The following is a 15690-nucleotide window of genomic DNA, read 5'->3' as shown; positions in this document are numbered from 1 at the left end:
ACGCCGAAAACAGACTACGTAGATCAAATTTACTGTTTTTTGGCATCAGCGATGAGTCCGGTGAAGATTGGACGACTTCAGAGCAAAACGTCGTCAAACTCTGCACTGAAAGGCTGGGGCTTACTTTATCAAGCGACCAGTTTGAACGAGTGCACAGAATTGGTCGATTCGCTCATGACAAATGCAGGCCAATAATCGCTAAGCTGGTCACATTTAAAGACAAACAGAATATTTTGGCTTCTGCAAGGAAGCTAAAAGGCTCCCGCTGATCTGTCCGCGAGGATTTCGCGCCAAGCACTCGCTTAGCAAGAAAAAAGCTGTTAGAATATGCAAGAGCACAGGACAAACCCCGCAAACTTTCACTTGACAAGATGCGCATTAACAACAAGGAATACATGTACGATGTTGATAGAGACACCGTCGTATTATGTAACAGATAGCTAAAGAAATCTACGGGGGCGCAGGTCCCTAAACTTCCCTCTTCTACTGAATCATCTCGTTTGCTCACAATATCGTACACTAACATACGCAGCATACTAAATAAGCGCGATATATTTTGTTCCTTTATAGAAGATAGCAAACCCGACGTTCTAGCTCTAACAGAAACATGGCTACACCACGATGTTTCAGATAGTGAAATTTTTGTAGAAAGTGACATATTCAGCATTTATCGGCATGACCACAATGATAAAAAGGGCGGTGGTGTCTTACTTGCAATATATAAAAGGATTTCTTCTTATGAAGTTGACACCTCATCATCACTTGAGATTATCTGGGCTACCTGTGAAACCATTTGTGGAAACATATTAGTTGGTGTCTGTTACCGCCCACCTGAAGTGTCCCTTCCATTTGTTGATAAACTACGCGAAAGCATTGTCACTGCCATGCAGAAATGTTCAACTACCGTATTTACTCGCATAATGATCGCACTCGCGTAATGATCGCACCCCTAAAATTTGTCGTCAAAATTCGATTTTTTTTATTTCCCGCGTAATGATCGCACCCCGAACTTGCCGCAGCGATATGTCGTGTGCTAAGTCTAGCGAATAATGATCGCGCTTACCACCTGTCGAATGCTACGCGAACGACTCTTCAAGACAAGCCAAGCGGCCTGCACGCACTAAACATTCTTAAGTAGATGCCTCATTTCATTACTTTCATCACTTTCCGCACTTCCATGACAAAATGAGGTACAACCAAACTTGCCTTTATTATGGGTTGGCTTTATAATGGCTGATGTCAACAAAAACAATAAAGGCGCATTTCGATTCTTTTCATCTGCTTTTGCACTCGTGAGCACGCAACAAATCGCGCGCGGCAATGATAGTAGCCACGTTTACTCTGATACGTTAAAAGTGTACCCTATTCATACGCCGACGCTTGTAACACAGCTAAGATATTCGCCCACCATTAGCGGAAAGTAGTGAAGACAGATGCCGCAGTTTCCGCAGCATGCCCGTCATGTGTTTCTGTCACTGGCAGCTAAGCGCGCCCACCTATTTCTGTCCCCTCAAAGTGGACATGGCTACGTTATTGCCGCAAACTTGCCGATATTAACGATATTATTCATCACTAATACGGAAGAAACTGTTTCAATGCACGTAATGTACTCACGAGAAGAAAAAAAAAAATCGCGTTCGGCTCGCTCCGCTAGCCGCCATTTTTGTTTTGGTGTCCCGCACCCGCAATCTCGCATCCCGCGGCAAACGCGGACGAAAAAAAAAAATTTTTTTTCCCGGGAAATTTAACCCGCGTAATGATCGCACCCCTGAATTTGCTTCAATTTTTCTGACAAAAAAAGTGCGATCATTATGCGAGTAAATATGGTAGTTATGTTTATCTGCTTGGCGATTTCAATTTTCCCCAAATCAATTGGCCATGCTTGTCATCGTCGTGCAAGCACGCAACCGATTTCATTGAATTAACCTTGGACTTAAATCTTTCTCAGGTAATCAATCAACCCACCCATGACAATAACCTCTTAGATTTGGCACTAACTACCGCACCTGAAACCGTGTGTCCTGTGTTAATTTCTGACGGTTTCAGTGACCATAAGCTGCTTCAGCTGACGCTCCGAATTCCCATGTTATTCACTGGGTTTCAACATAAAAAAATTCGGGATTACAACAAAGCTAACTACATTTTCATCAACAGTGACTCATTCTTTCCGTCTTTTTCCCAACGTTCCGTTAACGAAAACTGGATACTTTACAAAGACAAATATATTCCGTACGTTTCGGCAGCGAACGACAAATCTAAACCATGGTTCAATAAAAAACTTCGAACACTACGTAATAAAAAAAAAAACGTCTGTACCGCAATGCTATAAATCGGGAGAGTCCTCATGGAGCAAGTACAAAAATTTCCTTAGCGAGTACACTTTAGCCTTACGCACTTCTAAAGACAAGTACTTCGCTCACGACTTACCTTCTCTCCTGAAGACTAATCCGCAAAAATTTTGGCAACCGTTAATACCCGGTCACACTTCTGGTATTTCTCTGCTAGACGACAAACAACCACCTCTTTCAGACGGGGAATGTTCATCACTATTTAATGCATATTTTTCTTTTGTTTTTACAAGGGAAGACCATTCCGATATTCCAGTGGTTCCGGATTACGATTACCCATTTATGGCACCTATAAATATCTCAACTGAAGGCATTGTTAGCCTCATTAACGGACTTAAAACCACATCTGCTTGTGGTATTGACAATATTAACACTAAGCTATTAAAAAACACAGTATCTACTTCAAGTGTCATCCTATATCATATCTTTAAGCAGTCCTTGTCGTCTGGTGTCTTGCCCGTTGAGTAGAAGATTGCGAAGGTTTCCCCATTTTTAAAACTGGAGATAGACATAGGCCTGAAAACTATCGCCCAATATCGCTAACATCTGTGTCATGCAAACTATTTGAACACATAATCGCCTCGCACATTTACACGCACCTAGAAAAAAATAACTTTTTCTTTCAGAAACAGCATGGCTTCAGGAAAGGTCTATCTTGTGAAACACAGTTACTAGAATTTACCACCGATCTACATAGCAGTATGAACAACAGTCAACAAATAGACGCCATTTTCCTGGACTTTTCAAAAGCATTTGATCGCGTTGCCCATTGCTGGCTCATTTCTAAAATATCTCATCTAGGTATCGACTCACTAACCCTTTCTTGGCTTAGAAACTTTTTCTCCTTCTCCTGTCACTGAGGTCACGTCTGGTGTACCACAGGGGAGTGTGTTAGGGCCTCTGCTTTTCCTAATATTTATTAACGACCTACCTTCAAACATTTCCTCCGGCATACGACTGTTCGCCGACGATTGCGTTGTTTACCGACAAATTAATTCTATTAACCATCATACTGCCTTGCAGCATGACCTTCACATTATTACCGACTGGTGTAATATATGGAAAATGTCTCTTAACCCTTACAAATGTAATAATATATCGTTCTCACGCAAGCGCACTAGCTCCATATTCACATACACCATAAATAACACGAACCTGTCACGTACCACTACTTACAAATACCTTGTGTAAACCTCACTAGTAACCTTTCTTGGTCTCCGCATATCACTACAATTTGCGCAACTGCATCTAAAACCTTTGGCTTTCTGAGGCGCAACTTGCAAAATTCATCTGCTGACGTGCGTAAATTAGCATACCTAACATTTGTACGCCCGCAATTAGAATTTGCATCAGCTGTATGGTCACCACACCAAGAATATTCAATAACCATGCTGGAACGCATCCAGAACAGAGCTGCCCGACATATAACTCGGAATTTTGATCGAAAGTCAAGTATAACGCAGATCAAGCTCAATATTTCTTTACAGCCCCTAGACATCCGCCGGAAGATTGCTTTGCTCTGTCTATTTCACAAATATGTTCATTCCGTTAAGCCATGCATATTACCCCTCGAAACCCCCGTCCGTACGTCCTCAAGATTACATAATCATTTTAGCTTCTAGCGCATTTTCGGTAAAACCACTGCTTTCAATTTATCTGCTGTACCTCGTGGCATATCCCACTGGAATGGTCTTCCCAATGATATCGTCACGATAACTGATCGTAAAATATTTCGTGAACGCCTGTGCGTGCTTTTTACATAATCTCCTTCCTTTTATATATCTGCTATGCTTGATCATGCTGTGCTTTGTTTTGTTTTTAGTTCAGCCACTGTACAGTTGTCTTAGGTTTATTTTTGAGTTGTTTCCATTGTACTTAACAGTTCTTTGTTACATTGCCCCCCTTACTCAATACCCGACAGGGCCTGTAAGGTGTTTTCTAAATAAATAAATAAATAAATAAAAAAATGTGCAGCGTCGGTAAGATTAGCATTTCCTCTCTTCATGGTGGATCTACACGACGGACGGCGCATCACGTGACTACGCGTCACGAATTTGTGCCGTCCGCGCGTCATCCGCGACCCCCACGGACAACAAATGCCGTGCTATTTTTCGCATCCGGATTTTGGGAGTCGAATGCTGCGGATTTAGCCTAGCATGCTCTACAGTCTGGCAACAAGCGCGGCTTTGGGATCTTTCTGAAACAGCTTCATCGCTGCTGACACCATTCGTGTCTGTTCGCGAGCGTGCGATTCGCACAAGAGCGACTGAAATGAACCTGAGTGGATGAGGTAACTTTGTTCTTACATCTCGTGGAGCAGTTCGCCGCGTTGTGGGACATGGCTCTCACTGATTACGCGGACACGAGAGCGTAACAAGACCTCTTTCGATGAAACAAGCACTCGTCATCATCCAATTCGGACAAAACGACAGCCATTGCGGCCAACCGTTGTTTCCTTTCGATTGCCATTTTCATTCAGAGTGAAAAACACGTATGACAAAGTCTTTGTTACACCGATGGCGCCATCTAGAGTGAGTAGAAACAAGCAATCATAATAACTTACGTCCACTGAGATCCACCCGGGCCGCCACAACATCGTCGAGGCCATGTTCAGCCATACAGCCACTCTAAGCCTACACGCAGAGAATCTGAGTATCTCTTTCGGAAACGGTGCCCACTCATCACGAATAGATTGCTGTCGAAGCTTCTGGGCACAAATATAAACCAAATACAAGCCTCAGTTTGAAAATTACGGGTCACACAGTGGACGACGACGACTTGACAGGTTCGAGGCGGACGGCAGTCGCTTCGGGTGGTGTCGCCATGTTTATTTTTCCGGCGCGGTCGTCTGCTCAGTCCGTCCGTCGTCTGGATGGGCTTCGCAGCCAGACGGGCGGCGGATTAAGCGTCCGCGGCACAGATTTGCACGGAGCCGTCCGGCGTGTGGATACACCATCAGCGTTGACTGCTGCATTGTGGCGTGGTGGAGCACTGCCATTACGAATCCCCTCACAAACTATGAGCTACCAAGCTGCACTAAGACCAGTGCACCAGTTTCAAGGATTACAGCACGCATGCATGCGCACTCAGATGTGCATACATACAAATTGTTGATTACGTCTCTCATTGTACTGTTACACTAAGGTACGTTTTAATACTGGATAAAATTGCTGCTTACTTTGCACATCACATAGCAGTAATTATAAAAAATTCAGCATGTGCATATTATAGCCGGCTATAAAAAAAAAATTTACGGGGCTCCTTCCAACACATCATGCTATGTTTCGCAAGCTGTTCCAACAATTAAATAGATGATTACACAATGGTGGCCGCTTTTCATAAGTTAGCTTCGCTGGAATACATCCGTGTTAGTGGCAAAGCATACGAATTTGGTTTCGTGTCTTGGTGAACTGTGCAAGCTATTTCCGGCCCAAATTTCTTTTTAAAGAGTTGCACGCATTCACCATCATCATCATCCTACCTTAAAGTTCAATGCAGAACGAAGGAGCCTCCCTGCAATTATCATTGTCTTGCACTAGCTGATGCGAACTTGTGCTTTCAAATTTCATCATCTCACCTAGTTTTCTGTCATCCTTGGCGAAACTTCCCTTCCCTTGGCGCCCATTCTGCAACTCTAATGGTCCTCTGGTTATCTACCCTATTCATTACATGGCCTGCCCAGCTTCATTTTTTCCTCTTAATGTCTACTAGAATATCGACCATCCCTATTTGCTCTCTGATTCAGACCGCATTTATCATTGCATTGCTCTTTGTACGGTCCTTAACGTGTTCTCGAGATTCTTCGTTAACCTCCAGGCTTATGTGCCATACTGCATGCTTAGAAGAACAATGTATCCAAGTTGACATTTTCAAATTCCCCGATTTTTTTCAGGTTTTCACCAAGTTTCACGTCAAGATGGGCTGACACCATGTCACCTGATGCTGTCACTCTCTGGTAAGCATGTTAAAAAAATAAAAACAATGCAGTTTGAACAGTAAGGAGTAGTGTTTATTTTATTCAAAATAGAAAACTGAAACAAGGGGTTTGTAAAATGCACAGCTACTAAAATATCTTCCAAAGAAACTCGGTGCCCTTTAATCTGTGAAGGCTGACCAGCGGAGCTGCGTATGTGGGCCCCTTAATGGTGAACTGCACTTCTGCCGCGGGTCAGCCTGGTATTGCACTACCTATGGGATTGGCCCATGTGTGGGGAGTGCTTAAAGCCTGCTTCATATCCGCTGCAGGTTGGACTGGCATTTCATGACCTTCGGGATTAGCCCACATATGGGGAGTGCTTAATGCTTGCTTTACTTCTGCCTCGGGTTGGCATGGTATTGCACTTTCTTCGGGATCGGCCCATCGTATGAAAAATTGTTGGTCTATGCGCGGATGCGATCTGCCAGATCTTAGCAATAGACAGCTTCACTGTAAAAAAAAAGTGGTCTAGCTCACAGCAAATAGTCAAACATTTTAAAATGCGAATAAAAAGAGATGCATACAAAAGCAAATAGAGCTACCGTATTTACTCGCATAATGATCGCACTCGCGTAATGATCGCACCCCTAAAATTTGTCGTCAAAATTCGATTTTTTTTATTTCCCGCGTAATGATCGCACCCCGAACTTGCCGCAGCGATATGTCGTGTGCTAAGTCTAGCGAATAATGATCGCGCTTACCACCTGTCGAATGCTACGCGAACGACTCTTCAAGACTAGCCAAGCGGCCTGCACGCACTAAACATTCTTAAGTAGATGCCTCATTTCATTACTTTCATCACTTTCCGCACTTCCATGACAAAATTAGGTACAACCAAACTTGCCTTTATTATGGGTTGGCTTTATAATGGCTGATGTCAACAAAAATAAAGGCGCATTTCGATTCTTTTCATCTGCTTTTGCACTCGTGAGCACGCAACAAATCGCGCGCGGCAATGATAGTAGCCACGTTTACTCTGATACGTTAAAAGTGTACCCTATTCATACGCCGACGCTTGTAACACAGCTAAGATATTCGCCCACCCTTAGCGGAAAGTAGTGAAGACAGATGCCGCAGTTTCCGCAGCATGCCCGTCATGTGTTTCTGTCACTGGCAGCTAAGCGCGCCCACCTATTTCTGTCCCCTCAAAGTGGACATGGCTACGTTATTGCCGCAAACTTGCCGATATTCACTAATACGGAAGAAACTGTTTCAATGCACGTAATGTACTCACGAGAAGAAAAAAAAAAATCGCGTTCGGCGCGTTCGGCTCGCTCCGCTAGCCGCCATTTTTGTTTTGGTGTCCCGCACCCGCAATCTCGCATCCCGCAGCAAACGCGGACGAAAAAAAAAATTTTTTTTTTCCCCGGGAAATTTAACCCGCGTAATGATCGCACCCCTGAATTTGCTTCAATTTTTCTGACAAAAAAAGTGCGATCATTATGCGAGTAAATACGGTATTTGTATCAACTGATAGCAAGCTCATTGGTATTATGCCCGAACTTTGTCACATATCAGATTCTCCAAGCAACTGGAAAGTCAACCTCAACTGTCCTGAGATACTCTCAGACTGCGCATAATGCTTCAGTGTTGCATTTCACTGCTTTAAGGGGTTTATTTTGGTGTGGATGTGGGTAACCTGCATCTTAGTGTAAGCCAACACTTTGCTTTTTGAGCTCAAGCTCCTTCAAAGAGGCGGCGGCACAGTTCCTTTCCCAGTCATTCCTCAATGCAATGGTCCTTCCTATTCTTGTCCTCGTTCCGCTGCGTGTTCGCCCCATGGACCATTTGAAGCATCCTTTTGGTCAGTTGTACAGTCCGATTTTTCAGAGTCCCTAAGGGCCGCTACAATGTCAAAAAAAAATGAATGCATGTCTTTTACTGCCCTTAAGGGCCCAAATCTCCACAGGCACGTCCAAAAAAGCTCTGGTCTGCCAGTACACTGATTAAGAGTGTCTCAAGAGTGTCTTGCTTCACTCTTGAGCAGCACTTACTGACTGCACAGTAATAACAAGCTCCACCAAAGGGCTAGATTACTTCTGTACTACTCCAAGTGTTCCAAAAAAACTTTTGGAACACGAAGTAGAAAAAAAAATTCTGCTCCTAAACTGCTCCAGAATGACAACTTTGTGCTTGAAATCCTAAACTGTCTTGACCACCACCACTGAGGGGTTAATCTTCAACATCACTTACGTATGTAAGATAAAATCTTAAGTAACACTTACTGGTTGTCTAAACATTTTGAAATGGTTTCACAGGTTCTAATTTAACACTTCTTATATGCACTTTTTAAAACATAACAGTGAATAACGATTTTGGTATTAATTTCGGTAACATATTTCAGTATTCTGCAGTTGATTTGGAGGATTATGCGTCATCACTGGTCTGCAATTATGGAAGTTTAGAGATAAAAAAGTGGGGGCAAGAATGCCGACGTTTTACACATTGTCGTTGTACAGAACAAAACCTATGCAACTTGCTATAAAACTTGTTTATATAGTATTTGAAATTACCCTAAGAGAGTATGTAAACAGCTGGGGTTTCATAGTTCTAGGTTCTTATGTTTTCGACTAGCACCTCCCTTTAAATGGCAGTAAAAGGCATGCATTAATTTTTTTTTTTTGGACTGCCTGATTTTCTAAATGTTTTGTTTTTGCAGTCCTCAGGGAACCACCCCTTGCCGCCAAGAAAAAGCACCTTTGACTGTAGCAGTAATCAGTGATTCGCCTAATTGGCAAACAGTTCAGTATGCCAAACAGCCTCGAGACAGCTGTACCTCTGACAGAAGGCACTAATACACAGTGCAATACACTGTTTCTGCACCCTAGACTGTGGGATTCTCATCCCGTACTCTTGGGTCAAAGGAACGACAATACAGTAGTACAAACAATCACAAAGGCATTTATTGCACCTTTCATTGATCAATGCCTGCTAGCCAAGTTGCTATCCACAAAACATGCCAATGGGCGCGCGACAAATCGCGGAAGTCCGACTCACCGTGACCGGATAGCGAGCGAATATGTTCGCCCCTTGCTGGATCCCAACGCCTGGTTGTTCGCGTGTACGGTCACGCGAACGGTCATATAAGGCCTCACGAGACGGTCTTGCAGAAGCATGGATCGGCGCACGCCTGGCACGTCCGCGCTGCTTGCCGTCCCGAACCAAAGAGGAAGCGTGTTCTCCCTTGCGCCCCCAAGTAACCCTGCCGTGAGGCGGCGTTGGCAGCGCAACACTCGCGCCATCTCTCGCATGGCCTGGGGCCCGCGGCGAAGCCGCAATGCAGGAGACGGAAGCTATACAGGAAAAACAACATATCAGGGGACGTGCGACAGTCGCTTATCCCCACAAGACAAATGTGATAAGAGCTATATTATGTGACCTATCATAACTGCGTGGTGCCAATACAGACAGGATATGCAGGGCATGTAGCGATGTGGACAGTAGCAATGGAATGATATCACCAGTGTACAGAGCGATGAATTCATTCTTTCTCTGTTACTGATAATCGAGAACTGCATCAATTAAAAAATGTGAGAAAAATTAAGAGAAAAATCATGTGTGAAGGAATACTACTCATCATATCTATTGCAATTATTCTCAGACAGCATTCCCTCTTTTTTGCTTTTATTATTAGTGCATTTATATAGTACTGCTCACCTGCTGTTCCATGTGTTCCATCGACACATACACGATCAGTTCCAAGCCTCTTGAAAAGCTCCTGTTGTGGTGTGGTCATGATGACTAGCATAAAATATGTCATCCAAAAGGTCCTCATTTTTTCTCTAAAAGAATGTCACTTTTTGGTGTTTAAAGAAGAGCAATGGGTTCTCCTTTTCACTATGCATCCTCTCAACCCAGAGTTGCACGCTCACATAGTCATTATCATGCAGCCGCTCGGTCTTTGAGACTCTGGCATCCCTCATTATGTTGCGGAGACCCTGCTTGCTTAACAGGTTGATGCAGTGCAATGTCTCATCCACGTTGGACCGCACATTATCCAGTACTGCATCAATGGACACGCCTTCTCGCAGCTTGTCTTGAGAGAGTAGAGAAAAAGTGTATATTAGTTGAAGCATAAATAACTATTACCGAGCACGCAAGGAAGTGAAATGGGCACTGATGAACATTTTTTAATATCATTATTTAGAATTCCTTTAATTGAATAATGAGTTACATTGACTTACAAAAACCTTTTGCAATGGGGGGTGTTAAATAGTTCAAGCTGTCGCAATTTTTGTTCTTTTTAGGCCAGCTCTTTGCAAGGACATGGTGCTATGCAGCCTTCAGCTGCTGAAGAGGCAAAATTACATTTCTGAATTACACTACACGGTTACATTACATTTGAAGAGGCAAGATTACATATTTAAGTGTTTCAATGTTTGGTGTCATTGATAAACCGTCATAGGGATTATCTGCACCAGTGTTATCAGGTACGTAAGTGAAGAAATTTATTGTGTGTACCAAGTTTACAGCTAGGCTGCCAATTTCATCCTTCACTGTTGGTAACCTTGTTCGCACAAAAGACATTACTGAAGCATTGTGAAAGCATTGCACTGGACTGGACATGTGAAGATTGTGGTTCATATCCTACCCAGGGCAAAAATGTCTTCCACTTTTATTTCCTTTACTAAATATTGCCATTATTTACAATTTCTATCCTTCAGTTAGGACTTCATTTTCCAATTGCATTCCATAGCAGAAGTTATTGCCACTTCCATAGTGGCATGCCACCATAGAAGGGCAAAACAGAGTCGGCAATCGAAAACGTGCAGCATTTCTAGATTAACTTAAATATAAACATCACTGTTACTGACTGCATTGATGGACATAATTTTATTAATGTCAATATAAAAACTGTCAATTAAAGCTTTCAGCAATTATTTATATAGTTGATTTACGGAGCAGACACACCTGTGAATGTATGCTTTGAAGGCTATGCAGTCATGTGGGTTTTTGAGTTAAAGGTATTATTTCAGTCAAGTAGAGTACTGACTGGACACTTGAAGCTGTTTTACGAGTTCACGTCTAATACTCAGGGTGTCTACCAAGTTGACATTTCGAAATTCCCCAAGTTTTCCCCGAGTGCCACTGCAAATTTCCCTGAGTGATGCAGAACTGTTTTATATCAACACGGGCTGAAACCATATCGCCTGATGCTGTCACTCTCTAGTAAGCACATGAAAAAAAAAGCAACTTAGTCCAATTTGAATACTAAGGAGCAGTGTTTATGTTATTCAAAAAGAGAATAGACGGCAGGGGTTAGTAAAATGCACAGCAAATAAAGTGTCTTCGAAAACAATTGCAAATAAGGTCGGACATTATCAAATACGAATAAAAAGGAGATGCATACAAAGGCAAATATTTTCTAATATGAGCTATTTCTATCAACTGATAGCAACCTCAGTGGCATGAGGCCTGAACTCTGTCACAATTGAGATTCTCTCTCAACAGCTCGTATGTCAACCTCAATAGTCCTGACATACTCTCAGCCCACGCACGACGCCAGAGTGTTGTGTTGCACTGCTTCAAAGAGTGTATTTTGGTTTGGATGAGGGACACCTGCATCTCGGCATCAGCCAAAACTTTACTTTTTGAGCTCAAGCTCTTTCAAAACGGCGGCAACAAGCTTCCTTTCTCATTTATTCCTCAATGCGTAGGTCACTTCTGTTCTTGTCCGCCTTCCGCCACTCGTTTGCCCCAAGAACCATTTGAAGCATCTTGATCAGTTGCACAGTCCACGACCGATTTTTCGAGCTCCCTAGGGGCCGCGAAAACGTCCGAAAAATCGGCCAGTTGGAAAAAAATAAATGCGTGTCATTTACTGCCCTTAGGGGCTCAAACCGCCACAGGCACGTTCGAAAACGCTCTGAAGGCCTGTCGGTACACATATTAGGCATACCTGTGCTCGTACTGTGACAGGAAATGCCGGGTGCCCGCGTGCATAATTAAGATATACATACTGTATTCCGTGGCGCCCCTTCCCACGCTTGTTATGCTTCACTGCAATACTTTTCCGTAAGCTTTACCGAGTAACATTTCTGTACAGTGGCTGACTTTCACGAACCGGCATTATGCAACACACCGTGTTTTCCAAGTTTCTAAGCCAATCGCAAGGACCACAAAGGTGGAGTCCGTGCCATTGCTGACAGCAGCGAATTCTTTCAATAAAAAGTTCGGCACCCAATGGCAAGAAGCTTCGTAGCGAACGTCGAAGCAGCTAGGCCTAGCGTTGCCGCAGTGGTGGCAACGGGTGCCAGCGGATCTGCGTGCGAGTGCCGGTTCGAGGCGGCGAAGTAATGAAAACGGCAGCGGTGGTGCCTTTGATTAATGCCGTTTCGAACCTGCGGTCGCGGCAAAACGTCCGGAAAATCTAACGGCAAGGAGTTCTTGCGTCGGAAATTTGACACGTTCTGATACGTTGACATTATAGGGTACGAGGTGGCGCCGCGAAGCCGTCCAAATTATCAGGAATCTGGAAAGTCGCTCGTTGACTGTACACTGGCAACTCCTCCTGCCAACGACGAGTCATTACAATTCCTGTCTGCTACTCGAGCCAGCATATTACCGCGACTTTCGACCCTTTCAATAAAATTGCCGCTAATTTTCCCTGATAGAGGCCCAAATTCCCTGAGTTTTCCCTGACTTTTTCCAGACTACTCAAAATCCCTGAGAATTCCCAGTTTTCCCGGTTGGTAGGCACCCTGAATACCCCTGTCACACGGCTAATCTAATGTCATTTACAACGAATGACATTTGCTGATAATGCCATTTCTTTAGTGTCACACGGTAAAACATAAGAACATTTTCGTATATGACATTTACAAACAAATGAGTTCGCCAAACTCATTTGCATTAGTTTGGAACTGAATGTGTATCCTCGACACCACAAGTTTACCAGTGTTTTACAAACAGTACATGCTTCTTTGTTGTTTTAACAAAAAATCACTGTTATTCTATCCATTTTATTACCTAATTATTGCTTTAACGACGTTAAAGTCCATCACGTGCGTAAATACAGAAAACTACTCTCAGTCCAGTGACCAGACAGCCGTCTTTAGCTTTCGCTGCAGCAGTTGTGTTGGTTCTCACCGGAGCATCGGCCGCGGCCACTTCAATTGACTTGGCATAAAAGCGTGCGCGTGTTTACCTGTGGCACGCACCAAGAATGAGGATATTAGAAGCTCGCATGCACATCAGAACGGCGATGACATGCAACTGCCCTTCTTTTACCACTTTAGCAGATGTAGCGGACGCACGTATCGTTCTCTTCGCCCTGTTGCTTGCCTTAGCTCGACTCGACTTCGTTGGCAATGTCGACAAGTTAGTGATCGAATGCTACGGTTTGAAAGCAACGATCACGTATTATAGTGAAATTTAGCACATTGGAAAATAATTATTGGACAAAAGTGAGTTTGAGGCGTGTCTTTTTTTTTTTACTATCATCATTTTCAAATGACAGTTTTCGCCTTGTGGCAGCGTGCTGCAATAATGACATTAATCGCAAGAAATGTCATTTGTTGGAAATGACATTAGATTTGCCGTGTGACAGGGGTATAAGCCTAATTATCGTGATCGTTCCAATCATGTTTCATTCACATAGCTGATTCATGAGCATTCAAAATATTTAGGTACCATATTTTCCAAACCATAGGTGCCACTATTCTTTTCATTTTCGTCCAAGCGTATTATACAACAGTGTAACTTATATATGCAAGACCAACATGAGACACTCTTTTTCTCCAGCAATGTACTTGCAGTTTATTTTACCTGCTAGAATGTGCGGCTCATGAAATTTTTTTTTTACTGAAGTTTAGTGCCCTGAAATAGGTAAGTACGACATATTAGGATAAGTGTATAAACATGCACAATCGCATTTCACGATGCTGACCCAAGTTAAGATAGATGCATCTTATACAATGAGTTATATACACATAATTTTTCTTTGAAGGTTGTGAAAAGAGGGGGAAAGGGGGTGACTTGTACAACAGTTCAAATTATAGTCCAGAAAGTATGGCACATGGTTTGTGAGCCCTACATATAGTAGAGTAAAATACAACTTGAGCTGATGAAAGTTTTACATGGAAAGCACATCTGCTGTGGATGACCTACAGTAGTGGTGAGAGGTCGCAGTTTCATCGATGTCTGTAATACTTGCACATCAGTTTTGGCAAAATGGCAGACATAATTATGTACAATGCACCTTAAGTAATCCCAAGTGGAAATTATTCCAGCTTACTGCTATTTTGAGACACTGAATCCCACTAGGATCATAAGTCATACCAATCCAGTTAACTGCAAGCCTGAAAAATAAAGCAGAAAGAGAAAAAGCCACAGTCTGCTGCGTGGCCTACAGTGCACCAGGAGGCACTACACCTTCCTGCTTGGTACATGAAATGATGCAAACAAGTATAACTAAAGTTGTTGCCTGCAATAAGAATAGCCATATAGGTCAAATATAGGCCACTGGCTGTGCCAAGGTAGTTGTTACCACTGTGAAATTGGAGAACGGTTCCCTTTTTTCTCTCTCTCTCTGAACTCTTCAGGCATTGATACAATGTAGCAAAATGATAAACATGTTTATGATGTCATTAACTATAATGCCCTGCAGTCAGTAAAGGTGGCCTCGAATGATGTGGAAATCATGAATTTCAAGCGCACTAACATGTGCTCCAAGTTCACTGCATGGTCTGGCATGAGTATTGCCTTGTATTTGGGGTGTTGAAAACTCAACAACCACTCTTTATGTATTATAAAGCAGAGCAAAAGTGGTTTCTTACCAGCAATAGCAGCTCATTCCGACTTGGACAGAAAAACACTACCCAGTTCAATGTCGTGGCCTCTGTGCTTGAATTGGAAAACCACATACATACCTGTGTTGTCTTCGGTCACAGCCATTGCCGCAAAACATCTTTTTCCACACTTAACACTTGAAGGCCGCTTCAGCTTTTGTTTACTGTAGCTGTGGAAAAAGATAACCGGGTGGTTTATTCTAACTTAAGCACTGGACTTCCAACACATGCTTAATGGTGGTTCTACTACACCATTTACACCATTTAGCTACTATTCAACTTGCCTGAAACCTGGCTACATGAACTGCGCAAAGGTGCGGTATTTTCACGCTTTCAGGGCAACGCAGCGTTTTCAGCAGGGGTATGAGAAGAAGACTTAAATATAAGAAACAAATAGTGAACGTGCAAGTAATTCAGTTTGAGATGGATCATCTACTAGACTTTTCAAATAGTGAGTAATATTTGCAGTAATGCAATGGATTGCCTGAAGTCAATGCGCTGCATGCAGCATTTCAAGGGCACTTGGTTTGTCTCTAAACAAGAACACAAAACAAATCTGCGTTTTTACATGCCAATA

The 15690-nt window shown here is 43.0% G+C and overlaps 1 protein-coding gene and 1 long non-coding RNA gene across 20 annotated transcripts in view; one reads left to right on the top strand and one right to left on the bottom strand.

The window, feature by feature from the left end:
- Window positions 1-15690, top strand: part of LOC139056308 (uncharacterized) — a 52396-nt gene that overhangs the window by 29031 nt on the left and 7675 nt on the right. For 16 of the 18 annotated variants that reach the window (XR_011512266.1, XR_011512267.1, XR_011512271.1 and 13 more), the window contains one exon: window positions 6241-6343. Coding sequence is in view for 8 of the 18 variants with exons in the window: in XM_070534465.1 (XP_070390566.1) it covers window positions 6241-6273 (33 nt within the window). In the remaining 10 variants the exon portion in view is untranslated. Of the gene's footprint in view, window positions 1-6240; window positions 6344-8983; window positions 9073-15690 lie in introns of those variants that run through there. The other 2 variants (XM_070534463.1, XM_070534459.1) reach the window with 2 other exon arrangements.
- LOC139056310 (uncharacterized) overlaps window positions 9208-15690 on the bottom strand; it is a 33303-nt gene continuing 26820 nt past the window's right edge. Inside the window, exons 3-4 of one of the 2 annotated variants that reach the window (XR_011512276.1) lie at window positions 9982-15283; window positions 9208-9617 (exon numbers count right to left, since the gene is read on the bottom strand). This is a non-coding gene — a long non-coding RNA (uncharacterized lncRNA). Of the gene's footprint in view, window positions 15284-15690 lie in introns of both variants that reach the window. The other variant, XR_011512275.1, reaches the window with a different exon arrangement.

The sequence above is a fragment of the Dermacentor albipictus genome, chromosome 2, assembly GCF_038994185.2.
Source record: "Dermacentor albipictus isolate Rhodes 1998 colony chromosome 2, USDA_Dalb.pri_finalv2, whole genome shotgun sequence".
In the NCBI taxonomy this organism is placed as follows: domain Eukaryota; kingdom Metazoa; phylum Arthropoda; class Arachnida; order Ixodida; family Ixodidae; genus Dermacentor; species Dermacentor albipictus.
Note: the sequence above shows the minus strand (reverse complement) of the source record. Positions and strands in the feature narration are given on the sequence as shown.